This window comes from Channa argus, chromosome 18, assembly GCF_033026475.1.
Source record: "Channa argus isolate prfri chromosome 18, Channa argus male v1.0, whole genome shotgun sequence".
NCBI classification, from domain to species: Eukaryota; Metazoa; Chordata; class Actinopteri; order Anabantiformes; family Channidae; genus Channa; species Channa argus.
The window spans coordinates 17,341,060-17,368,933 of NC_090214.1; the positions used below are offsets into that span (position 1 = coordinate 17,341,060).

The 27,874-nt window shown below is 39.1% G+C and overlaps 1 protein-coding gene across 3 annotated transcripts; it reads right to left on the reverse strand.

The window, feature by feature from the left end:
• Positions 1–989: 989 nt before the first annotated feature.
• On the reverse strand, positions 990–27,858 carry tsc1b (TSC complex subunit 1b). Of its 3 annotated transcripts, none has more exons than XM_067484158.1 (22): positions 27,605–27,858; positions 22,754–22,965; positions 22,437–22,540; positions 21,020–21,172; positions 16,986–17,130; positions 16,552–16,706; positions 16,392–16,465; positions 16,127–16,305; positions 15,121–15,239; positions 13,305–13,470; positions 13,085–13,206; positions 12,422–12,515; positions 11,937–12,044; positions 10,192–10,828; positions 9,428–9,471; positions 8,134–8,300; positions 7,574–7,756; positions 7,286–7,396; positions 6,206–6,328; positions 4,329–4,516; positions 3,827–4,000; positions 990–3,316 (listed from the first exon to the last, which is right to left on the reverse strand). In XM_067484158.1, the coding sequence occupies exons 2-22, from the start codon at positions 22,860–22,862 to the stop codon at positions 2,638–2,640; spliced, it is 3,834 nt and encodes a 1,277-aa protein (XP_067340259.1). In that variant the 5' UTR covers positions 22,863–22,965; positions 27,605–27,858; the 3' UTR covers positions 990–2,637. The 3 variants fall into 3 exon arrangements, with proteins under 3 accessions (XP_067340259.1, XP_067340258.1, XP_067340260.1); XM_067484157.1 differs by having other exon boundaries at positions 10,192–10,831; XM_067484159.1 differs by lacking the exon at positions 11,937–12,044 and having other exon boundaries at positions 10,192–10,831; positions 27,605–27,857.
• Between the last annotated feature and the right edge of the window lie 16 nt (positions 27,859–27,874).

The window sequence follows — 27,874 nt, forward strand, 5'->3', positions numbered from 1 at the left end:
CTAACATTAGCTAATGCTAACTTGATATGTTTGAGAAAATTTGCATGTAAGACTCCTTTGCCATTCCAACACTTGAGGTAAGTTTGTTTATAGTCAGCTGAGAAGGATTATACCTCTCTCATGTCAGTCAGTTGAATATGAAGATACAAGTTAGCTTAGCTTTTCAAGCAAACGGGCCTGGAGTCATTCTGTCAACAAAATGTTAAACAGTGTAATCATACTTCCCATTCATTTTTGTTGCATTACAACTGCAGGATCGTCAACATCCTGAGGAAATGCTACAATTATTAATTAAAAATTAAATATATGAGCAGTTGTGCAAACTTACATTTGGTTGTTACAGTGATTAGGATTGTGTTCTTTGTAGGTCAGGGTTTGTTTGTTTGTTTGGAAGTGAACATTTGCTCCAACATTACCAATGTTCTTCTTTATGGAATATAAAAATGCTTCCAAACGTGTCTTCATTTTGTTTCTTTATACGGTAAGAAATTCTAACTTGCTTAATGCCTGGGTTTAATCAAATCCAACCTGAAGTTAAAGCTTACAGATTGATTAAGTGATGTCCAGGTTTTCAATACCCGCTTTTGATTGCTGTTAAAGTTTTGAAGCTTACTAACCAGCTCGAACTATAAAGTGACATTTTCTTAATATACAGTCACTGATACTTCTAGTCTTGCATGACTAAAGTGAAATACTAACACAAATGCTTGTTTTTTCATTATCAATTAAAGTTAATTTCATGGATCTTATGTCACAGGGATGACACCCAAACAGGATGTAGAGAAAAAACTAAGAGGCCTGACAAACACTTTTCAATCTGCAAATGTGAAAATGTTCACTTCTCAAAGACAAACTCAACCCTCAGAGACCAAAAAAAAAAAAAAAAAAAAAAAAAAAAAAAAAAATACTTATGTTGTATTTCTCCAGAACTATATAACATATGGAGGGCTTATCAAAAAGGATGCAAAACTCAAGAATGGTAGTGCAAAACATTGAAGACAATCTTTATTGTTCACAGTTAAACACAAGCCACTGCTTTAAGAACTTCCTTTTTTGCCATTTTGTCCCAGATTATCCAGCTCCGGTCAGAGTCCTGGTTTCTTCAGTTTGTGCTGATTGTACCTTCTGTCTTGGTTTGCTGTAGTTACTACGGTTGGCATTTAAAGTGGATTGTTGAACATGCTTTAGATAGCGAGGCAGAAGGAAATGACAGCAGGAGTTCCCGGTGGACAACAGGATTTAAGACTTTCAAAACCGGAGTTTACTTCTAGGACTAAGAATTGAGGTAAGTTGGTGTTTATTGGAATCTGCAGAAGGAAAACCTATTGGACATTTTTGGTTTCCCACCCTGTACGCCACAGTGAACAAACTCGTGTAATAACACTTCTATTTGGAGAAGTCTAGATTCAGCCAGAACGCATATGTTTTAATGGCACTTCTAAAACCATCAGCTGGTACTCTTTAAAAAAAAAACAACAAAATAATAATAATCATTTAGTTTCTTTCTTTTCTTTGGGCTTGTGTCATTTGCAAGGCTTCATTTAAATCTGGGATGTGCTCTTGTGAGCGTCCTTCATGACGGAATAAATAAAATAAAAATAAAGGTATGATAGAATGTGGAATTTGTAAAAAAGCATACATTTTTTTTTTATCAGTTTCATTGCATCTTTGCTGGAATATGAGAATCAACATAACTGCAACATGTACACGCTTGCACACCCGCAAACAAAACACATACTTCTGGCTATTTTCACACACTGAGGTTTCCCTGGAAAATATCAAACATCTCAAAAAACTGATAACAGCCATCTCTCTTATTTAACACTGGCTGAAATTCTCACTCAAAATAATTCCAATGAATATTTTTGTCAATATTTAGGTCTGCGAGCAATGTCAAAGCTCACGGATAAGAAGGTAAAGACAAATGTAACACCCTGTGCTCTCTTGGTATTTTATTCTACTATTTTGAATAAAATACCATATTTTGATTAGAGGCGGTAGATTTACATTTTAAATAGATCAGTTCATTCATGCTTTGTTGTACTAGCAGATACTGTTTCTGAGGGATTGGCATCTACCCTAATTTAACCGAGGCATATGGAACTTTATGAAAGTTATTATTCTCTTGGATAATCCACAAGCCTTTGTAGTGAACTTTTATGAGATTTAAGAGATTGTTCCTTCAGTAGGAAATCATTCCAATCAAAACTGTTTCCTGGGAGCTGTGTGGATTGGCCTTTATCGTAGGAAAGAGGGAAAAAAAAGTGCATGTTTATAATTGTGTGGATATGACATTTTAGACCTCAGGTTCATCCTGTGACATAACTCATACCTTGATAACATCCTCCTGATGTGCTAAGCCTTTTTTTTTTTTTATTAGCAAATTCATACATCAAGCGTTTTTACTGGTAATGCATTGATTTTCTCTCACTGACACATTGCCAGAATTCTTTAGTGGAAAAAAAAAACAGTATGAAGACAAAATATAAGGGGAAATCCTGTTGTCCACTCAGAGGAATGGAACAAATAACACTGAATTCCAAAGAGTTGCTGACATGTTACTCCTTTGTGGATTTGTAGCTTTTCTCCATCAATAATCTTCAGTCTCTCCCTGTGTCCCAGCTCAGTTCTGTGTCTTTAACTGTGCTCATGATGTGTTTCATTATAGTCCATGATCTTTAGCTGCTGCTGTCGGGGTCGACCTGACCCTGCCTGAGCCCGGCCTCCTCCAGACCCCGCCCCTGCCTTCCTGCGAGGGCTTTCCTGGCTGGAGACCCGGAGCTTGGATTCAGATGGGGGTTCCTTGGTGGGCACAGTGACGGGAGAAGGGGTGGGGACTGGGGCAAGGGACAGAGTAGGGATAGTGGAAGGTGCTGGTCCAATGGAGGTGACAAAACCTGGGCAAGGTGGCTCCACGCATAGCTCAGTTTTCAGGTCGTGGGCAAGGCTGGCCAGCCGCGGCAGTGGTTGCTCCTCGTCGCACTGGCTCTCACTTTTGTTGCGGAACAGCTCACGTGCCCTCATGCCCAGGAAGCTCTTGGCACTGGGGTAGGAGCCCACGGTGAGAGGTGCATCAGAGGGGGGCAGGGGTGCGAGAGGATTGGCATGGGGACATAACAGGGATGGCTCCACTAGCAGGGGTGGGGCCAGGTCTTGGCTGCCATCAATGGAGTTGGCTGTTGACTTGGAAGAGTTGCTCGCTTTTGTTTGCCCTGGCGATAAAGTGCTACCATTGCCACGAGGAGAGTCATGCGATGGTCTGCCATACATCTCTTCATTGGTGTGAGCTTTACTTGGTCCATCTGGTACCATGACACTGTTGGGACAAATTAATAAAAACTAAATAAAACAAAGCCCAATTTCTTTCAATTGATAAAAATACCAAACAAAAATGTTTTATTGATTAGATGGCACCAAATACAATTACTATTCACTAGCATGAAAGTTTATATGAAAGCATGCATTAAGCTTGATTTATGCTTGTGTGTCACATATATACGCTGTAGGTATCATATATGTAACTGCATAGCCTCAAAATCTACACCATAGCCTGATGTGCATCTCTCAAAAACTCCCATCGTGACAATGACCACCACAACTGAGCAGTCTACTTGGTTCTTCAGCGTTAATCAATTTAATTGTCATACAGACCATCGCAACTGACATTTCTTCTCTTTTCTGCAGTGAATTTACAGTAATTTCTGTAAAAGTAACTGCTGTTCCACATTTACTAGCTCCATTTGCTTAGTATCAGTTGCCATTGTTTGTAGTACACAATATATAATATAATATAACTCAGCTACTCTGAATATGTTGGGAATCTAACCTGGAGTCAGCAGAAGTGTGTGGGTCAGTGTGTGGGTGTGGTGGTGAGCTGATGGCGGTGCTGGCAGGAGCATCCATCTCCACTTTGCTGTAGAGTTGCAAAAGCTCAGTCTGCAGAAGCTGAGTTATTCTCCTCTGAGCCTGATACCTACAGTCTGATGCCTGCAGCTCTGCCCTGAAAAGGCACACAGACAAAGACAAGGAGGGGGAGACGATACAGAGAGACATACAGGAAGTAAGGCTAATTGCACATACTGGCATGGGTGCAGGTTTTCTCAGGAGCCTTGTTGTTGCTGCTCAACACAAATTATGTGATGTGTGATCTACTCAGACAACTAGTAGATTTTCTATTGAATACAATTCTGTTGTTCTCATATGCGTATATAAAAGCATGCCTTAATCTTTTTCAGTTTATGCCATTGTGTGTAATGTGAGGATCATTAATGACAGAGACAATTACAGTGTCTCCTTTTGGAAGCAATTTTAGCAGTTTAAAGACTCACTTTGCTTGACATTTTACATCCTCGAGGAACTTCTTCTGCTCAGCAATGAGATGTTCCTTCTTGGTGAGGTGCGTCTCCAGCTCAGCTACCCTCTGTTGTGCTGCCTCCAATTTTTGTCCCTGAACCAGCAGACTCTGCTTCAGCGTCTCCACCTCTTTTCTGTAAGACACCTGCAGCATCTGGGCCTCCTGGGTAGTGGGTGGTTGTCCACAAAAGAACAAAGAAGGAAAAAGAGTGTAATGGTGAATTCAATCTGGATCAGAAGTTCACAAGAAGCAGCACAGGTTTTTCTGGGTCTTGTGATACACTGACTGAAGCTCTGTACATCCAGAGTATTAACTACTACCAACTACTAATCAAATACCAATTCTATATTTAACATCACTACAGCTTTGTACTAAGTTGACTACTGTAAATTTAATTTAGTATTATAAACTTGTTTCTGAAACATTTGCTGACAGTGTGAACAGTGTGCTGAAAATAGTTTAAAGAAAACATAGCAAGTGATCAAACTGAAAAAAAGACCTTGACCTTTTCTGTGGGTGATGCTTCTTGATTTTGACAGTTTCAAGACAGTACAGCATCATTATCCAGATTAGTTTTACTTGAGGACTGCTCCACCTGTGTCAGGTAACGATAGCCTTGATAGCATAGCATTGCTCATACAGCTTTACTACAATTTAGGAGGGTGCGTGAGAAAAAAAACTCAAAAATCACAAAGTAAATTTAAAAGGAAATAAATAAAGGAATACCTCTGAAATCCATTGTCAATTAACCCACAAATGCAAGTTTGATTCATAATAATTTAATCAATCAATCGACTAACCAAATATAAACAAGATCCAAAAGTTTAGAGGTTTGCAGTAGTAAAAGAGTGGACATTTGGTGCAAAGTATGTGTGAATGTTTGTCTGTCTGTGTATGTCTCTCCATATTGGCCCTGAGTTAGATTGGTGACCTGTCCAGGGTGCATCTTGACTCTCGGCCTATGACAGCTGGAAGCTCCAGCCCCCCTGTGACTCTACACAGGATAAGCAGTTACAGATAATAGATGGATGGATGGATGGAACTATTAGGCAGCTGAAATCCTATTCAAGCAATTAAAAAAAAATAAAAAAGGAAGAAATTGTCTTTTTAAGCTAAAGTAACTGGTGTTAGTTACCAAAAACATAGTGGTGTAAATGCAGATGTGATGCAACACAGTGGAAAAAAACATGCCCTTGTCCCAACTTTTTTGAGACATGGTGCTTACGTTCAAATTCAAAATGAGCAAATATTTTAGCCAACAATGAACTTTCTTTTTCAGTTTGAGAAAAAAATCTGACTTAAATTGCTTTTAAATCCTTGCATTTACTTTTGATATATTTTTGTTTTTGGAAACGATGGCATACATCAGACAAAGACATGAACAGATATTCACTAATGAAAATCAAGAATTTTTGAAAAAACAGTTTAAAAAACGGATTAATCAGCTTATCACTTCAGCTCTAGCTGACAGGACAGAAACTGTGATTTCAAAATGTAAACACACCTGCAACTGTCAGAAGGTAAAACATATATTTCAATGAAACAAATGTATACAAAAATCTATTTAATAACCCTCTACAAAGAGTGAAGACTCATTTTTTTCACAATTATTTATCCAATCTAATTATTATTTACCAATAAAACCATCTTTTGAAGTCTAACCTCATACATTAGGGAAAACTAGCTGCAGATTAATTTATCTTCCAGTACTGATTTTATAGTGAAAATGCTTAAATGGGACAGTTTGACTTAACGCTCAACAAAACCAATTAGTGTCCCTTTTTTCACCTCAGTACGTCGTCTCTGCAGTTCTCTGCATCTGTCACACACAGAGACTTCCCTCCACTCTACCTTTGTATTATCAGCTCCTGCATGGTGTAACTCCTGCATGGACAGCTTATGTGCCTCCCCTAGGAGCAGCAGCTGCTTGTTCAGGAAGCTCATCTGCTGCTGGGTGCTCTCACTGTTGCTCAGCTGAAGGATACACAAGACAAACAATGACAATGGAGGGCAAAACAGCAATTACAAACCTGTCCAGAAATGTTACGGGAAACATCAACAGTGCATGCTTCTGAATTAGCCATTAATGATTTCACTGAATCTATTGAGAGCTAGACAAAGCACGAGAAAACATTCAAATATTTCAGCAAACATGTGTAAGAAGGTGATTTGTCTAAAACTAATTCTACATTACTCAATTTGTTGTCAACCTAACAGAATTATTGTGTTTTACACTCATTCTATGAGAATAATGTTTAGAAATCAAAATCCAAGGCCACAACTTCATATTTTTTTAAAAGTATTAACTATCTCTATATCATAAATAATTGACTGTGTGGATGCTGTCTGACATGAAATGCCTGTGTCCTGTAACAACGATCCTTGTTTGTCAGGATTTTGGTTCAGTCTAGGTCAGAGGAGGCAAACAGACCTCAGAAAAACCCCAGGAGGCAGAAAAACACCAAGACCCCCTGCTTTGCTGACCCAAAAATAGAGAGAGGGAGACAACATCTCCAAGGCAACCAAGCCCTGGGACAGTCTGCTGTCTACTGAGAGGTGGCAGGGCGAGTACGGGGGCAATATGCTGTTGTTACTCCCAGTCGTCTGCCAGCCTGCCAGCCTTCACTTCTTACATTTACGCCACCTAACTATGTTGCTGATGTAACATAAAAAAAGAAGTCAATAGTAGTTAAATGCTGTGTGACCAGGGCCTGTATGGGTTGTTGTGAAACATCTCACCTTCATATAATTACTGCCCTGCTACTATGTTTGACTATAGTACTTATGAAGGAAATCTTATACCTTGGTTTGAATTAGATTACCTAAGCTGACAATGCTAAATATTATCATACATGTGTCTGAAAAGAGATTTTGATTCTGTTCCCTCACCAACCTGAAATTGAGAGAGTAATTAGCTAAATCTTGTGTTACCTTGATGGTCATCTGGTTCAGTAAGTGGCCAGTGTGGCAGACTTTGTTGTTGGCCCTCTGAAGTTCAGCCTCCAGTTCGTCCATCCTTTTTTGACACTCCAGCAACTTACTCTGAGATACACAAAATAGATTTGCATTTTTAAAAATATTTTATCTTCAAAGGGGTAGTTATATTTGTATGTTGTTCATTTTTACTGTGTATTTATTATTGCATTGTGGTCGACTGTTCGCTGTATAATGTATACACTGACCTCTGGACATATCTATACCAGTTTAGTGTGTATATACCTGGAGCTCCTGGTTCTTGGTGTAGTAGTCATCTCTGGCCTGCTGCAGCTGTCTGATCTGACTGTGCAGCCTGGTCACCACTGTCTCCCGGTCATCCCACAGCTGCCTGTACCGCTGCTGCTCCACCTGCAGGCTCTCCCTTAGAGACGAGATGTCCACACTCTGCAAGTTCAACTGGCCTTTCTGCACAAGCACAAAATGTACAAAAGATTATAAACACGTAGGTGCTTTTTTTATTCCTCAACAAAACCTTTGTTTAACATTTTTTTGAATAGTTGCAGAAAACGTATTAAACTTTCAGTCAATTCCTGCACAAATGCAAAAGTGTTCTTTCTAGTTTTTGTTATGGCTTCATGCAACAAACCTGAGTGATTAGACAGCTGGGGTTATAAAATGCCACAAATGCCTTAGAAATCAGCAGATATTACTTAAGAACTCTGATGTTTTTGTCTTCTTAATGTAACCGGCCACACTGTGGTTGTCAGAGGGATCAAACCTGTAAGCTACCATTTACAGCATAGTCCTAACTGTCCTATAGTGATGCGTCACAATAACCTTACCATAGCATTGTTCTGCTCCTCCAGTGCAGTGGCGTTGATAATGCGTCGGAGGAGGCGCCTGTTGCGGACGGCGTGCTGCTCTCTCTTGTAGCGCTCGTACAGCAGCTGGTTGTGCAGCAGGAGCAGCTGGCTGCGCAGCGTGTGAAGCTCATCCAGCGGAGCAGAACCTGGGGAGCCCATTGTAATAACAGTGTAACTCACACAGTCAGAAAACTCACACACTAACACACTACTAGAAGTAATATCAATTCTTCTTTAAATATGAAATGCCAGAATAGTGACGATAATGTTGTGGGACTGTTTACAAATACAAAGTTGTGAATCTACTTTATATTACAAACATGACAGAGAATAATAGGATATATTTGCAATATATTTAGTCAGGCAGGTGCAAAAGTTATTTTAAATAAAAGGAGACTAAAACATAAATAATCATAGAAAGCAGACCATAGAACCTAAATGTAGACCACCTTAAAACAAAAATTTAAGCACAAAGCTTAAGTACTAGTATGAGACTCAACGGCAACCCGTCCAACTCTTCCTCTGCTTGCCCAGTGCATCGCCTGAACCCCGAGTTGCCTCCGTTGAGTTCCTTAACTATAAATAAATTTAGAGAAAAGCATCTGCTAATTCACTAAATAGAAATGATCAAAGAAAAAAAAAATACAAAAGTGGGCTGAGAAACAGTACAATGATGACCCTTTGGGATTTTTTGTTTTTTCTATGAACAAAATGTTTCCTAACCAGGAAATAAAAAAGTGTGCTGAATTAAGTGTGATCAGAACTTTTACCTAACCTTGTACCAAATGTCATTAAAACACTAACTAAAAAAAAACAAAAAAAAAAACACATATTTTGGAAATCAACTTCGGCTGTCTGTTGTCTACTACAAAGCATTGTAGCAATCAGTATTGTATTATTATTATTACTACATTCTCTTCTATAACATATGAATTACAAAAAAAGATGCTATCAAAATTACATAAATCAGCTCAGACCGACAGGGGAGATTATGTGATTCTTGTTCAGGTTGATTGGGTGCATACAGGGAGAATAAAAAGGAGAACGCATTTCTAAATGGTCATCCTTTGAATGTCTGGGTTTATCAGGTTCTGGAGTTTGGAATTTGTTCAACTGAGGTTTATCAAAGCACAATGTCCAGCTTAGTAACAGGCTGTTCATGTCTTAGAGCTTGTGACGAATCACTAGTCATGCTTAAATAATGCTCCTTGTGCTGTCTTTATAATAGCTTCTTTTATCAGTGTTTGGCAGCATTGTGGTCTTAGTGTTTTACCTCCAAAGTGCGTCCAGTCAGCTGATTTACTTGGCAAAGGTAATCTGTGAAAGCAGAGAAGAAAACAGTTTATAAAGATGATCCATCAGGGATGTTTCTTTCTTAAGCTACTCAAATGAGATCCTCTCTCTTTACGTCCACTGCTGCAAGCAAAGCAAAATCACTGAGGACAAAAACAACATAGAGCATTTCAGATGCAATGCAATACAAATTCAGGTTAGTTAAACAATTAAGAACTAGAATTATCATTTCCCTTATTAAATTTATGTCATACATTTTAAAAAAATGGCCTAAACAGAATATGTACCATATCAATTTATTTATTAAAGGATTTAACTGCATTCCAAGAGATACTCATTGACTAGGAAATGTTACTGTATCTATTTTTTAAAAAATGCAGGGTTTGGTCAATCACGCAGATGTGTACGCTGAGCTGAAGATGTTGGATAAAATTACAAGAATCCAACTGATGGAAAATCTGTTACGGTGGCACAAAAAGTGCTATACAGTAAAAGATCGATCCTGAGAAAGATCTGGATAATTGCTTGTTTGTCTCATTATTTAGGAGTTAAAAGCAAAAAACTAAAATTTACACAGACATATAGTGGAGCTATTTCAACCAAATACACGAAATGTTACTGACTATTCAATGTCATCGGCTTATGTTTAGACTAAAAACAGAAACCTGTTGGTAGAGGTGGTAATAAAACATGCAGAAGTCAAACTATGTAGATCTGAAGCTTAACCAAAGCTAGACTCCTCACCTCTTGAGAACTTTATCATGGGCATCACTCCCCTGCTGAACAAGGCGATCCAGCACCTCCAGTGGTGAAGCAGCCACTACCCCTTCTTCCTCCCCATCTTCCAGGCCCTCCTCCCGCTGTGACAGCCTTTCCATTGCCATCTTTCGCACTACTTCGGAAGTCTTCTGCCCCACATAGAGCGAGGCTGCCCTGGGCAGAGCCAGGTCAAAAAATGACTCATATGGCACTGAGGCCGGGGTCTTACTGCACGGGCTCGGAGAGGACATCCCAAATTTTCCCATTTCATCGTCAGGGGCAGAGGGGCTCCGGTGCAAGTGATGATCGATGGGGGTGAATCCTGACTGGAAGGACCAGGACTGCTCAATGCTGGGGGCAGAACTTCTGCTGTCTCCTCCTGCTCCTCTTTCACTGCCAACGCCACTGATATTCGCAGTGATCTCAGCTTTGTCTGGTGTTGACACAACGTTGTGTGTGTCCCGGACGGGGCCTCCATGCTGAGTGTTGAAGAGGTTCTTGTCTTGTGCCTGACAACCAGTCAGAGTCACAGTGGTGCGATAGAAGGGGGAGTCAAAGCCTCTTAGGGCCGACAGCTCCTGCTTATCTTCGGTTATCTTCAGCAGCTCCTCTGTTATGGCAGCTGCTGCAGAAACAACATATGGAGGATTGTGATGGAGTTAAACCTGTATGTATGTTCTGAATGTCAGTGTCTGTACTTGATATTCCTGCAGACACCAAGTGCCAAATACCTGCTGTCCCACAGAAGAAGGGGAAAAAAAAAAGTGTTTCCCAGGCTTCTGCTTTTTCCTCAGGAGAAAGGAAATAATTAAGTCTGAGCAGCTAGCTTTAGCAAGGAAGCTTGTGACATTTGGCAGATGCTTTTATCCAAAGTGCTTCACATTACTGTAGCTGTATTTATTTTTAGTACAAGTGGCTCATGTGGGATTTAAACCAATAACAGTTTAGAGACAGCACATAGGAATATAAACATTGATGTGTAAGCATCCTGGAAATTTAGTAAAAGTTCAAGAGCTCAAACTCAATTAACTTACAGAAGATTCAATTTATATGTCAAACATTTTGTTTTGTTTTTTCAAAACAAAACACTGCACTGATTTTTACACTTTGTTAATGTCTTTTTTTAAGTAGAAAATTGCTCCTCAAGGGACTTTCAAACCTACTTTGTTTAGTCCGGTTCAATCAAACTCTGGTTCTTGATCCATCTTGGTGCATTTCATTTGGGCAGGTCTGAACACAGCAAAAGCATGTAGTAGTTTCAGTCCAGTCCCAAGTGAACTCTGGAGCAACATCATCAACCAGGCACAGAACAGCTCAATGACTTCTTTACATGGTGTGAAGCAATGTTGCATTTTCAAGATCTTTGTTCAAGTGCATTGAGCATTATGACAGAGTTTTGCTTGGTTTATTGCCCAGATACTTACCACAGTTATGAGCAAATGCCATTTGTGCAGTTGTTTCATGTTTTACAGCAATCTCACATAATTTTATTACTCTATTTAGGACAATAATAGTTTCAAGTGATTGTAGTGATGCATCTTTCTATGTGTAATACAAATGGACCAAGCTTACAAAGTGGACCAATGACACAGACCAGAGTAAACAAACTATAGGTTTGAAAATAACCTTAACATGGAAAAATGCTGTCAAATGTTTGTGTGACCCAGACCAATTGAACGGGCTGGCAGCAATGCAAAGATATTCCCTTCTAAACCAAAGTCAATACCCACCCTCTTCCCTCTCTTTCTCTGTTCTCAGCTGAAGCTCCATCTCCTGTTTCTTTAGGAAAACTGACAGCTCCGTCAAAGTCATGGAGACATTCTCAGCAGCTCCTGCATCTGATGAGGAAATGTGTGGATCACAACTGTGGGTATGATGTCAGAAAGACATTGCCAAAAGCAAAAATACAAAAACTACAGATACACCAGTTATATTTTTGTTGTGGAAGGTAAAGTTTTCATCTTAGTACTAACCCAATATATAATTATTGGGGAAATTTATATGTATTAAGTTCCAAACAATACCCAAACTAAATCAAAATCTTCAAATAAAATGTTTCTAATCTGTTTGGTAGAATCCTATTGTATTACCACAGCTCTCATTTTTATGTGTCTCTGCATCTAAATGACCCCAATCAATAGAAGTGGATACACTATCAGCTCTCTGAGGTGCAGTGAAAACCTGCACCATTTATTGTTAAAATAATTTGACTAACCTCTATTTGTTGGGACTTCTGCACTCTTTTCTGTGTCTTTCACAGGTTCCTGTCTCACCAGTGTAGGCTTAGTGCCTTCTCCTTGTCGACGATCCTGAAAAGTCAGAGTTAATAGATTAGTTATGACCAGTATTATGACTTATGCGAGTAACTTATTTGTTTTTGTAGGTTGCACAATTTAAACACACATTCAGGATTAGTGATACTTATTCTTCATTTCTTTGATGCGAGTGGCTTTAAATTTATGAAAACCACTAAAACACAAGTTCGCATATGTATGATGCAAATACAATCACTATAATGACAATTTTCTATTGTTCCTTCAATTCTGAGTGCAAAATAAAAGACGTACAGCGAGTCAAATCGGATTAATCATTTTGTCTCCTGATGTCAAGATACTGACATCTAAATAACTTGTTTTTTTGGATGGGCCTAATTGAACAACACAGAAGGAACAGGTAATTGAAATGGAAATAGAATTCAGAATAACAGCCAAACTGCTATGAATTATCACAATAAACTCATTGTCATTGTGCAAATATGTCATGCTATAAATATAAATTAATTCAGGTATAAAAGTAGAATAAATTAAATCTAAAAATAGACTACTTCCCATCACAAACTCTATCTGGAACATATTTCATATGATAAGAGCTAGCATACCTTTCTTGGTGGACTGGACTGGACTGTGTTGGCTGGTAGGGAGATTATGGGGAAGTCGTCTGACAGGGTGGGAGGCGGGGAAGAGGTGGCTGGAGTGCTGGAGGCAGGCGTTCCTTTCCCTCCTGCGTGGAACAATGGGCAGAAACCAGGTACAAAGTAAATACCACTATAGTAGACTGACAGCTGAGTTAGAATCTCCTATGATGATGCAATTGTTGACCTGATGCGCAGGGAAAGCGGCTGGGAAGGTGTGAGGCACTGTGGGAGAGCTCTAAGTTGGGTGACATGCCCCTTGAAGAAGGGGGCGTGGCCATGCCACACAATGAGGATGGGCTCCACAGAGGGTCCTTCCCCCCGCAGGAAGAGTTGAGTTCACAGGTGGAGTTCTGCAAAGACAAAAGAGACCAGACAGCAGAATTATCACCCATCTCCCATCCACTGTTTTGTTTTCACCACATCAAGCTTGTTGGCTAATCACTACAAGTTAAAGTCAACCGGCGTGTGCTAGAACTAAAGGGATCAGTTATGTAACGCTATATAGTGGGCAACTAATTCGCTATTCATTCAACCTAACATGCGGCACATTTCAAATATGATCAAGTTCTGGTGGAGGTTTTAGTTTGTGCTGCAATTCTACTGTACCATTTTAAACAGACTGGAGGTTCTCTTATTTTGCCTATCCTCAATAAAATAATCAAAACACCAATATTGTGCAGTAGCCAGCTACCTCATCATTTCAATGCATCAAAGAGCATTTAGTTCTAGGTAGTATAACCATTAAAGTGGTTCTTATGCACTTGCTTATATAACTGACATTCCAGTTCTGCAGAAGTAGATGCAGAAACAAAAACACAGGTGGAAGAGGGCTATTTTTCATATGACAGGCAATGAATAAAACCACGTATCTTTCTGCCTTAATACTGAGTCTCATTAATTAAAGCTTAATATATAATATGAACAAAAAGTGATCAAGAAATCTGCTGAATGCAAATAGGATTCCTTAATTGATAATTTAGCTCTTAGTGTTTAAAATCAAGTAAAACTTTTTTTCTGTTCTTTGTTTATTGTGTATTCTATATAAATTTTCATCACCATATATCAAAAGGTTTGACTGTCTAGTGTTGCATGTACTGACCAAACCATAACCCAACCAAAGACAAAAGAAAGCAGGCTATAAGCTAGTAAGGAAAGCTGAAAATATAGTTAGGGGACATTGACAAAAAAAAAAAAACATTCATTTTGAGCCCTGACTATGACTGCAGCTGTAATTTAGGCAAAACACTTTCCCTGACTTAGCATTTTCAAATCTGCCATTAAACCAAAGATTCAGAATCTACCATGATCAAGTTAAACCATGTGTAACCACAGTAACTGACTCCTGACCTCTCTGAGAAAGTTGGTGCTTACTGTGTTAGCCTCAGCAATTTCTTTCACCCTGTTCTTTGCTTGTTGGGATTCAATTATTTATATCCATTTATATACAGAAAGATGTGCTGTTCTATTGGAATTTAGTTAGTAATAATATTGGAGCATGTGAAGTGGATTGGTGAGGAAGTGTTACATAGAGACAAATCCTCAGACATACCCCAGAGGGCAGGTAAAAAGCCAGAGCCCTCCTTTGTGTGGCCCACTCATTAAAAGAAAGGCAGAGACAGCATTTCCAAAGAAAGCAGCCTACAAGAATGTCTACAGAGAGGTGGCAGGATAAGGATGGGATATGTCTTATTCCTGAAGCTTGACTGATTATCTGTCAGCCTCAGAAGCTGCCCACTTTCTCTTCCCTTCTTAAAAACATGGCAGGCAGTCACTGCTCTGAGTAAGGGCACTGAGCAGGTCTTGGAGAAAAGCAATGAACTCATGACATCTGACAGATGATACATGGAATGTAAACATGACTCTGTGTACAACAGCTAGCAGCAAACAGAAGCTTAATGATACAGCGCTCTGGCATTACCCTCTGATCAGCCGTTACTGACCAATTTCATGTACTAAACTAAGACTTTGACAGCTTTTGACTGTATTATAGATGATCTTACCTGGCGTCTGGAGGGCTGTGGGCTGCGGTTAGAGGACTGTGTCCCTGAGAAGGGGGGCAAGGACAGAGGCGGGGGTAGGGCCTGCCGTGGAGTCGAGAACGGGGTCGAAGAAGAGCTTCCTGTTGTCAAGAAGACAAATGGTCTGATCAATCTTCAAGTGGATGAACCTAATAACCAGTGGTCTGTCTTTGATCCTTTGGACATTGTCAAGTGTTTGTCCTTTAAAATCCTCAGAAAATATGTTTAACGTGCGTTTAGAAAAACATGTTTAAATTGTTTCATTACTGGTTTTAGATGCTGCATAGATTTAAATGCATCAAGGATCATTTAAAAATGGTAGACCGTAAGGTGCCACAATCCAAAAGAATGTCTAAACATTATGGTTATGTGTATTCAAGTGGTGAAGTCCTTGATTTGGTCTGTACTTACCACAGTAAGTCAAAAAACAAACCTCCATTTTTCATCCATGTTTCTATGCTGAAATACAGCTGGAACATCTAAATGCGACGCATAACTTTCAAACAAAGATACAGATATTGATCAACTAGCAACTAGAAAAGTCTGTATATTAACACCAGAGTAAAACATGATAAGTAAAGAAAGAAAAACTTGTCCCATTTAGTTAATTGTGATTTCGACTTCCTTTCATAACCCTAACTGTTGTTAACTTGCTGTTGCAGCTTGTTTATGTTGTTGAGGAAATACTGTGGTTAAGTAATAAAAATATAGATGAACAGATTCCTACTCTTGTTTCTAGTTTTAAATCTCTGGTTCACTTGTACTGGGCAGTAGGCCTATTTCAGATACACTGTATTTATATACACTTTAAAGGTGTATTTAAGGTGGTTTGTCTTTGTAGCAAGTTTTTTTTTTTTAAGCCATAAAACAACTTTATTTTTAAATTAAAAATGTTTTTATGTAAATGAAAATAATCACAGTCTCAAATTTCAGTATCACCCTTTAAAAATCGGGCTTTCACTTTCTTGCATGTGAGATGTTTTCTGACCGTAGCTGCTGTGAAGGTCTCCGTAGGGGCTGGAAGTGCAGTCTTGTGGTCGCAGGTGGAGTTGAGGGTAAAAGTTCTCAGGCATGGTGGCATAGCCCTCCTCACAAGAGGCTTCCTTAGGGTCTAGAGACACTTTGGCACATTCGATCACGATATCATGGATTTCATACTTTTTCCACCTATAGCAAAGCATCGCATTTCAAGTCAAAATGATGGAGTAGACTTGGAAAATGTCCTTTGCTGATCAGTACAGTGCAATACATACCTAACGGGGTCAAGCTCATGGTCTTTTGTTCCCGTCACCAGCTCCGGGTGTATACGCACGTGTTCCAGCATCGGCTGACACAAAATTGACATTATTAATTGTTTAGCTATAAAAACTGTAATGCTGAGCAAGAACATAGGATCAAAAATATGTTCCTTACCTTAACTACCTCCTCAAAAGTTTCCATGTTCTCCTTCATGCTGTAGTGGGATCGCAGGTAGGACACGAAGTTGCACGGGTACATGCCATAGAGACGGTGGAAGAGTGAATAGACACTGGCGTGCAGGTGGATTAGATAAACCTCTGAAACATGCCCTGAATGTGTAAAAAAATATTTTTTTTTTATATGTATACATATACTCACACACAAACACAAAACTTCAGGCTAACAGTAATTACCATATACAGTGAGATAACTCAGGCCTGCTTTCCTGTGATCAAACCTGCATTCGATCAGTCTACACTGTCCTTCCAGAAATTAAATGTTTTGCTCAGTATGTCAAATAAGCTCGTCATGAGCAACTCAAAATATATTAAAACGCCTTCAATCTTATATGTACAGGTTCACAAACAATGCAGACAGAAAGTTCCTACCGGGATTCTTAAGGTTCCAGGAAGCCAGGCGGCCAAAGATGTCAAAATACTCCCAATGGTGTTGCTTTCCAGCTTGAGGGATCATGGGCAGCAGAGTGATCAGCACCAATACGCCAGTTATCAGCACCACTACGTCAGTATCCGTCTGCCAGCACATGAAAACAAATGTTTTTAAGTATATGAGGATAATAGCTTAATAATAAGAGCTTATTTTTTTTTCCCCATTTATTTTGTTCGATTACAAGCAAAATACAATCAACTCAATTTTATAACCTTAAAGGATTACTGTCAATATGTTTAAAAGGAGCTGATCCAGACCTATGCATTTCTACTACGTTTATCCTGTATATTTTATTCATGATGAAATGTTTGTTGTTTTTTAATTCTCTCTCTCTCTCTCTGTACAACTAAGTTCCTGGTTAAGAAGCCTTTTTGGGTTTTATATGCACTCATCTGACCTTAGAGATTATGAAATTACATCCCACTGGGGGACACAGGCACCATCTGGTAATCTATGCCCTCTTCTGTTTACCTATGTCTGCTACAGTGCTTATCTTTACTTTTCTTGGTTGGCTATAAACTTTTTTAAGTCGTTCAAATTTGATGGAGATGGAAAGAGATGAAAATGAACTAGAATTGCAGTTGTATGCCTCTGAACTTGTACAGTTGCAGTTTATATGCAGGTCTGTCTAGCGTCATATTTAAATCAGTTTATCCACAAGTTAAAGAAAGTTTGTGCCAAAATGAATCTCTGTCATTCCTGAAATATAGTGCTTCCAAGAATGGGATAGATGTGAGTTCCTCAGTTCATCCTTTAGTTCTGGAGGTTGTAACGGGCTTAACCATAGGGAAAAAATAAAGGGGGGGGGAGTCAGAATCATCTCTAACGAAAAGGTTCTGAAACAGGTTAACCAGCACAAAAAAATACAAAAATACAAATAACAATGCATCAATTTCTGCACAAAAAGCAAACCATTCAGCTTCACATTAAATGTATTCAGGGTTCAAATCCAGACTGTCTGTGAAACAACGGCAGTCAATACTTTTCAGTTCACACAAAAATCCAACATGGTTTTTCCTACAACCCTACTCAGTTCAATTCGGTCCCTTTCCTTGTATTAGTTAACAGTTAACACAAAACAACCAGTCCGGGTTTTCCCTTGGACCCACCTACAAACAAAGTGAATCAGAATACAAAAGCAAACACACAGCATCTAAAATGGCTTCCAGAGTATTTACAGTTGGTGCATTTACAATATTTACTCATGGTACCGCATGAGTCAGTCACGTTAGTGATGTCAGCTGCGGTTTTGCAAGCCGTCATTTCAAGATCCTAGTGGGACACAATCCACAAAAGGGAATATCATTGTGAACTCTAAGGTTGTCCTCAGTAGATACGATCACCTGCCAACACAACACGAAGACGTATTGACGTGCACGACCGTTGTGTGTTGGTCGCTACACTCGTCCCCTCCATGTGAAAGCCAACCACGTGGAAGGTGTAGAAGTACACAAAGCTAATGATACCTTCTAGTTCTTCTAGAGCTCTTTCCATTAACCTCTGAAACGTGGCAGGGGCATTCCTCAGGCCAAATAACATAACTATGAACTGAAACAGGCCTAAAGGCTGTAATTTCTCGCACCTCCAGGTCCATTTCAACTTGCCAGTAACCACTATTTAGGTCCACATAGGAGGAGACTGTGGCACCTGTGAGACTATCCAGAATCTCTTGGATGGTGGGAATGGGGTAGTCATCCAATTGTGTATTTTCATTCACTTTTTTAAAATCTACACAGAATCTTAACATACCAAACTTTCTGAGGATCAACACAACAGGTAAAGCCCACACCGAACAGGAGAGTTCAATAACATTTTCTTTCAGCGTATCCTCAATGAGTTCCTTTATCGCCTGCAGTTTAGGGGCTGAGCCCAGATCTGGTTTCTGGTAGATTTGATGACTCAGGATCCAGGTGCATCACACTATTGTCTTACAAACATCTGTGTTTTCCAGTAAAAATATTTCTAACTCTGGTTTCCTGTGCTCCTCTAGATGAGACTCCCAAATGGTGCTTTTGATTAGTTCTAGGTCATCCTCAGTGGTCAGTGTAAAATACAGTCCAGTCGGTGATCGAGCTTCTGCAAAAAAGAAACAGAGTTGCCCTTCTCCCCCTCCTCAAGCACAGAGGACTCTGAACTGAAGAAAAACTTCCCTCTACTGCGACATCAATCTGCATTCCAGAGAAGAAGTCTCCTAAGTCCAACCTAAGCAAAGCTGGGAATACTAAGACTTGAGAATCTAGCACTACAATAGCAGTGGAAAACCTGATTTTCGCTGGGTAAATTTCTCCCAGAGAACGCCAATTTTTCTACCATGTATACTAACATAACCAGATTTCTTTTTCCAACAGAACATGTGAATACAATAAGCTGTAGACAGGGCAGTAAAAGGCTGAATGAGAGAGTCAGCATTATCCGGGTGAAGCCCCCTTGTTTCATATTAAAGTTAGCAGAAAGTCATTTTGAAAATGAAACTTGTACAAAGTGCCGAATAAAAGTCTACGTAAAGTTACTTTTTACATTTCCTGATCATGCATGAAAGCGTATTTCTCTGAGTAACCTGGTTACTTAAGTGCATGTAAACACAGTCACTTCCGTGACCCTTTGTCTGTTGACCACAAAAGCCGTGGGGGTGCATGTGTCAAGTTTGAAAGGAAATGCCTGAAGTTGTTTCTGTGATATTGCATTCACAAATTTAGGACAGATGTGACATCATTTTGACCCGGACCTCTGACATCAGTTCATCCTTGGATTTTGGTGGCAAATTTACTGTGAAAATGCCTCCACATAAATAAGAGGGACAAGGTCACAGTGAACTTGACCTTGAGTCCAAGTGGATGCTTTTTTCAAATTTGAAGAAATTCCTTCAAGGTCTACCTGTAACATCAGACTAACCTTTGATCTATGATCAACTAAAAGATCAATTCATCATCTAGACCAACTGGAAATTTGTGCCCATTTTGGACAGGTTCCCTCCAGGCATTCCTGGCCACAAAAAGAGGAGCAACGAATTGGCAACCCAAAAATATTATGCCTCGTCTACAGATGTTACTGAAATACATGAATAGTTTTCTAGTGGCTTCCAGTGTGCAAGATTGGCTAAAGTGAGCAAAGCTATTGTTGCAAAGATACAGCCTCTAACTTCAAAATGGAAAGAAAAGGGAAATCTCAAACTATTGCACCAGGCAAAAGTAGACAAAAGTCATTGAGTTCAGTTTTCAAATTGAAATTTTGTCTGAAAAAAAAAAACAACAAAAAAAACAATGCTAACATGCTAATAATATTTAGTAAGAAAACATGTTTTACCTTGGTCATAATTTTCTGAACTAATTTGGCCTATGCTGGCAATAAGAATAATACCAAAGTTACCACAATTTGTCAACTTGAGGATACAAATGTGTCAAAATTTTTATATATCCAGTAGTTGCCAACATATTTCAGATTTTAAAAAAAAGCAGTAAACCGGAGAGAGCAATAAAGGCATCACTTGAGCGTGACTGAGAGCATCACAATTTTGCAGCTCAAACAGTTGATGATTAACTTTCAGCTTTGTCAAATTCAAGTAGACATACTGCATTTCTCTTAGCCTTGAAAAACCTAAACAACAGCATACTGTATCACACCTGTCAGAAACTGGTTGTTACAGGTCCACAACACACTTTTGAACATATTAAATCTCTAAGCAAGATATCTATAATAGTTTAACAAACAAGCCTGCTTCAAGGCTAATCACAGATTATAGAAATCCAAACATATTGTCACTTAAATATCTGTTAATTGAAATGCTTACTACTTAATATGTCAAAAAAAGCTAGCAGCATAATACCCCTTAATGATGACCTTTAAGGATGAGTCACTGATTATCTGTTAAATTATTTATTTGGTTGAATAAAAATCTCTGATCCTTATCCATCCACACACATCTCACTGGCTTACCAGGAAGATCCCATTGTTTACTGAGTCATAACTGTGTTACCTTTAGGCATTTGAGCAGCGAGAGCAGCAGAGGGTATCGAGCAATCTTGTGGATCCAGGACGGCTGCTTGCGGATTACATGCCCGAGCAGAGTGAGGGTGGGCAGTCGGCAGACCTGTTTGGTCATACACTCGTTCATCTTGTCTAGAAGGTGCTGTGAAAGAGGGGCAACCCAGCGGTATTTAACAGAAACAGTGTTGGGAAAAACAGGTTGGAGTGTTTCTTTTAGCACAGAACAAATCATTAGGCAGTTTACCAATAATATGTTATGCAGAGCATTTAAAAATGATCAAATAAAAACAAAAAAGAAAAAATATCTATTCAGACTTTTGTATCAAATGCCAAGATGACATATTGAGTTCAATGATGTGCAAATCAAAATCACATTAAACCACAGCAGTGAGGATAATGAGCAATACAACAACTTGCATGACAATATGCAATAACATAAAAACAATGTTTAACAGATGTATGGAAGCAAATAGTTAAAGTAGTTAAACAGTTAAATAAAAAGTAAATGTCAAGACCATCAAGATAATCAATGTCCATGTTCTAACAGTCAAATCCTATCCAGGAGTGTGGAAAATAATGATTAGACAAACCTCCTTCTGTACACTATTCATCATGAGTGCTTTTCAGTGTCTAAAATTAAAACATTTGTGGCATAGAATACGTCTGATTTCATGACAGCTTTTTTTGTGATTTATGTTGCAATGTTTTTATGATGTTTTATATTGCACTGTCACACATTTAATTTAATGAGTAAATGACTGAATTGTTTGTTGCAATTGTTTAAATTCACACTTCAAAGTGTCATTTGATTGTCTAGGTGAAAAAAAAGGGTCTGGAAGGTCTGTGATATTCAGTGCGTTTACATGGATTTATGTAACAACTTTATCAGGAAATCTGACTTCTTAAGATAAAATGGATATCAGGTTTATGTAATCAGGGTAGGTGATTAGAGAAACCTGACTTCCCCAGGCAGATTTCTCCCAGAGAATGTCAATTTCTATGCAACATATACAACTAACCGGGTTTCCAATCAGTTTCTGCAACTGCACATGTGCATAACAAAAGGCTCCAGAAGACAACAAGCAGCTGAGTGGACTATTGAATTAACGGAACAATGATGCTATTTTTTTAAAACAAAGTTCATTTAAAGTTTATGTGCCTAATAACTTCAAACAGTCCAGAAACATGGAGCCATTTTCTCTCTAACAGAGAAGGTTAAATAATGTCAACGCAGCAGCGCAGCTTATAAGCAATGATAGCTTCCTGTATTTTGGACTTTCTGGTTCTCCGTCCACCTAAAGTTCAACACTGTAACCACTTAACACATACTACAGAGACCATTTCACAGCAATATATTGCAGTTTTAAGTCCTGGTATAAACAGGGTTATTGAGGGTCTTTTCTTACCTTATCATGTGGCTCTCTGACTGAGGTCAGGATGTGAATGGCCTGGGCTGAGTTTGTTTCCAAAAAGTAGTCCACCAGCCCATTGAGCAGCACAGAACCTCGCTCTTCAACGAAAACAGGAAATAGATTTGAAATTTGTTTAATAGAACACAAAATAAAAATACAAATAAAGTCACAAGAACTGCATCAACTACGAGCTAATGTATGTTAAACAGGAGAGTTTCACAAGATCACAACCGTTTAAACAGATGCTGATGCAGTAAGATGCTGAGCACAGACTTAACAATACTGATGTTAAACAAGCCAGGAAGCCATACCAGTGCTGAGCTGCTCATTGATAAGGCCTCTAATCTCTTCTAGCTGTTGGAGGTCTGAGGTCTCCAGGAGCATGAGGAGGTCCACCATGTTGGGCTGCTCCCTGGCCATGGTGGTGGCAGTGCTGGAGGGGCAGAGTCTTTCTCAAGGTATCTGTGCCTGGCTGCCTGGAGGACTCCTGGGGGCCACCCACCAATACAGTCTCCAGGCACCTCTATGTTCACACCAAGATAAATTCATAAACATTTCCCAGAATTAGTCAGAGATCTGATCAAGGATTAGCGATCACATGACATTATTAACTCTGTAGTGGAAGGCGCGGTTTTATGTGAAAGGCATCTCTGCAAAGCTGAAATATTCCACCTAATGAGCTAAATGGAAAACGTTTTTGGTGATATAATGCCTTCGTGATGTCAGTCATTCAAAGGAATATTGTTTTGTTTCGTATGAGGTCATGTGTACTGTATGTGTAACACACAGGTGGGAAAATAATATGTAATATTACAGAAGCTATGTACTATGTACTAACAGTGTTATTATTCAATAGTTTAGATGGAATGCAAACATAAACAATGGTTTTAGTATAACAGACGGTATAACAGTATGCAGAATTCAGTAGAATCATTTGAAATTAGTTTCTGATACCATAACCCTTGAGGATTCCCATTATATTTTCTCTTCACTTACATCTTTGGTTTTGAGAATTCACACTGTTCAGTCTCATCTCTGCGTTACTTTAAACAGAAACTTGTCGTGAAGTTACTGGTAACTGCAGATCACTACCAGGCCTTTTTATTACTGGACAATATTACATCTTAATGATGTGACACTTTGTCAATAAGGGCAGCGCTTGCCTCCTACTTATTTGCACAGCTGAGAGAGCCTTGAGCAAAGCCATTAACCCTACAACAGCTCCAGCAGAGCTGCTAAGTGGCCAGCAGACCGAGTTGTAGAAGTGCTCAGCCGCTTACAGGTGTATTTTTCAGGTGTTTGTCTGTGTGAAGATGAATAAAAGAGCCCTGCTCTGACCGCTTTCTGGATGTATGTTTAATTATCGTGCATATTGCCATTTTAAAAAGGTGTGAACAATGTTGCAACTCTATTATAAAGTACACTCATTAGAAACACTTAAATACTACTGACAACAGTAACAGCCAGCTGTGTTAGTCATCATAGGGTTAAATTCCGAAAGAGCTAAGAGCGAATGTACACTCACCAAGCTTGCTAATTTAAATGACATACCTAAATGATTAATCAGCACAAACAAACAGAAGACAAAGTTAGTGACAAACTAATAAACATAGTGGCGTTTCCAGCTGCCTTAAAAGGCTAATATTAGGTAGAAACCAAAAAAAGAACTAAAAAAGTTGGGAGGTGGACAATTGGACATGCAAATTAACTACTGTTTGTCTTAGCAACTTTATAGGTCACATGTCAATGTGAAGTTTACATGTTACTTATGTGGACACAACTATGCTTGAAATACTTTAATAATCCCTGAGGGGAAATTAGTTGAAATAAAACAAATAAACTTGAAATAAACTCAATTATTCTCTTGAATAAACAAGAAAAGTTCAAACACACTTAAAACAGTTTAAGCCAAAAAATAACCCCCACATTAAAATGATTTCTGCTAACGTGTTTACTACTCCAGGTAATTAATCTATTTATACTGTCTATGATACATTTAGGGTAGATGCTGAGTCAGTCACTCATAGTAAAGAAGGCCAGGGGCGCTGTGCAAACCTCCATCTGAAAAACAGGCATAATAATCATGATAGGCAGGTCATTATCATCATGGTGTCTGCATCCAGCAGCTTAGTCCCCAACAGGGGTAATGAATCCGCACCGGAGAGCTCATCAGCTCTTAAGATCTTTTAACGCTTAGGCCACAACACTTAATATGCTGAAAGATGATCAGAATTCTAATATGGCTGTTTTTTTTGTTTTGTTTTTTCAAAGTTTACAGGCTATAAACTATAGGATTAATTCATAATATTGAATCTTTTAACATGCTAGCAAGATCAGGATAATGGCAGCTTATCTTAAGAATGAGACAAGACAAAAGTCAATCAATATACAGCGTATTTTATCCTATTACAACAAAAGTTGTGTGTCAAATGCCCAAACCACTGTCATTCATAACAAAACATCATGATAAATGTTTAAATATGCTTGTTGCTGATTCACAGAAGGAGTCACATTTATCCCCAGTTATCAATTAACTGCTCAGTCATGAGGTTGTTGGGGTGTGGGCAGTGAATTCAAATGTGCCTGTTTTCCACCCTATTCTATTCAGGGACAGGTCAGGGGCACAAACATGAGCCACCCTCAGTGTGATCTCAGGCGTTCAGGAGAACACAAAGAAGCTTTATGCAGTCTGTGCACATCTACGTACACAGTGGCTACTACATTTGGCTGTTTGTGAGCGGTTACCAGCAGCCTCCTTCTCTTCTACAGGAATATTTAAAAGCTGTTTCATAAAAATATACAAACTGATCACTCGGTCCACCTCAAGAAATGACTGACATCGACGCGACCACCTTGTTCAAACATATAAACATACAATCAATATAAATTATTTCCTGTGTTAATTAGTCTGACTATGTTTTTAATAAACTGGAAAAGCATTTCGTCTAAACTAAGTGCTGGGAAAATGGCATAATTAACATTTTCCATATTCAAAACTCTTTTGTCAGACTGAAATATGTCATTTAGTAGAGACAAGGAAAAACAGCAAATCTTCACACAAACCACAAAATGTCCCAACATAGAATATTAAAATGTATTTTTGATTAATTTGAATGATCCATTCACTATCAAAGAGTAGCTGATTGATTCATTTCTTATATTTATAGCTGGTGGAGGGCAGCACAGTGGTGAAGTGGTTAGTGTGTCTGCCTCACAGCTAGAAGGTCCCTGGTAGGATTCCTTGGCTGGCTGCAGCTTATCTATGTGGAGTTTGTATGATCGACCCCTGCTTCCATGGGTTTCTTCCCAGAGTTGAAAGACATGGATGTTAGGTAAATTGCCCATAGCTGTTAATGTGAGTGTGAATGGTTGTCTCACTGTGTCTGTCTGTTGTCTATCTGTGTACGTTTCTCTGTGTGGGCCCTGACATAGACTGGGGACTTGTCCTGGGTATACCCCTACCCCTCAACCTCAAGTAAAGACAATAACTACTTATTAAGTGATTTTATATTTAAATTATCCTTATTTCATTAGGAGAACTTGATAATGAGAAGTCCATGAGGACCTGTGTTTGGTCAGAGGTTTAAGCTTTTTTTAATAAACATTTTGCATAAAAATTACTAACACAAAAAATGCTACCTTTTAACAGTTAGAGTGGGGCATCACTTTACATTTCTAAGTGCAAGAAAATGAAAGAAATAGTATAGATAAATATTGGCTCTGGGGGCTTGTGGTGAACTGCATGAAAAGCCCACTAACCTTCCCTAACCCCCACAGCTGGTTTGAGATGTATCACCAGCTCAGGACTAACTAAACTTAGATAGGAAAACACACAGCTGTATTTTATTTAGGTAAATTTTAGGGTGGTTACAGTATTTTTATGGAGATCGGACTAATTTAGGCCAGTAAATTAAGGACTTGTTCCTGCCAGTGTCTGCCTTTGGGAACCTGCATTTGCATATTACATCTAAATAAATAAAAACAGGATTAGTGCAAACATAGCACTCCTTCTGGCATCAGGTCAGGAGGTATCTGCAAAATCCAAAATCCTGGCCTGTTACAAAAATGTTAGCATTTTCATTGATTAGACAATATTGTAACAAACAGACCTGATGACATTGAGGGAACTGAGTCGAGTACAATGTGATTGACATTAGGGAGGTCAATCCGAAGCCTGTTTCAGACATAAACGCCGGACAATGTTAGGGGAATTCAGCATCGGACATTATCCGAGAATCCGCTCGATTTCCGTGCGCTATCAGCGCATAATACGGATATTGCACTGGGGGACTCGAAGAAAATAATCCGGATAATGTCGGCAACGTTTTATTCGGACTTTTTGTTCACCCACTCCTAAAAATGTCAGGGTAATGTCAGAATTCCACTGCATGTCTGAAAGGGGCTTGAGAGACTAGAGATCCATTTTGTCACCATGATAGCAGCAAAGCCTGAGTGCTGACAGGCCAAAGAAATAGATGCTAAGAAGAGGAAATTATTACTGATAGAGGTAGAAGTGATAAGATGAATTCAAGTTTGATTGCATTAGAATGATACAAGCAAGGAAGCATGATGTGCGAAGCTGCATAAGACCTTTTACCGAGACGCATGATGAAACATCAAGTAAGCAAATTAAACACGCGTATCATAAACCCATACAGTCAGTTTGTTTTACTACCATGCAAACTCGAAGCAATGCGAAGTCCGGAAAGGCTGAAGTGTGATCCTGGTAAGCAGCAGAGCTGATGCTGTATGGACTGACAACTGTCTACTGGCTGTCGTAAACAACTCGCAGAGAACAATGGGCAGGGTTAGGTATAACTACTTTCTCCGATTATAGAAAAATATGAAAATATCCTTTTATGCGATACCGAGTACAGCATTCAAAACACAAAGAAAAGGCAGGTAACATCACGTTAAAGTGTCCAAAGCATCGACGTGCACTAAATCCATCACTGGGTCTTTCCAAAAACAAGTCAGCCCCACCGCCGTGAGCTAACGTTAGCTGGGAGCAGGGACTCGCACTCGGTCGGGGAGTCATCTAGACTGTCAACCGCGTTCAGTCGGCGAACAGCCTGACAGCTCGTGTTCAGTATGATAACTAATATGCATTAAGACTCTCTGTAGGAAAATCACATTTGATGCAAATAAAAAGACCTGTTTACCTGTTAGAGTAGCTGCACTCCACAGGGCGCCGCCATCTTGAACACCTCACAGCCCATCCCACCGTAGAGAGCCTCCGCTGACGGGCTGCATGCAAACTAATCCCAGAAGTTAGCGCCCCGCAAATCGCAAAAACAACGTTTGTGTTATGTGTGTTTTTTGTTTTTTTGTTTTTGTTTTTTTACCAGAACAACAACTACAATAAGATAATTAAATTAAATCTTCTAAGTCGGAAGTAGCACAGTAGCTTAGCACCCCATCGAATTCTTTGC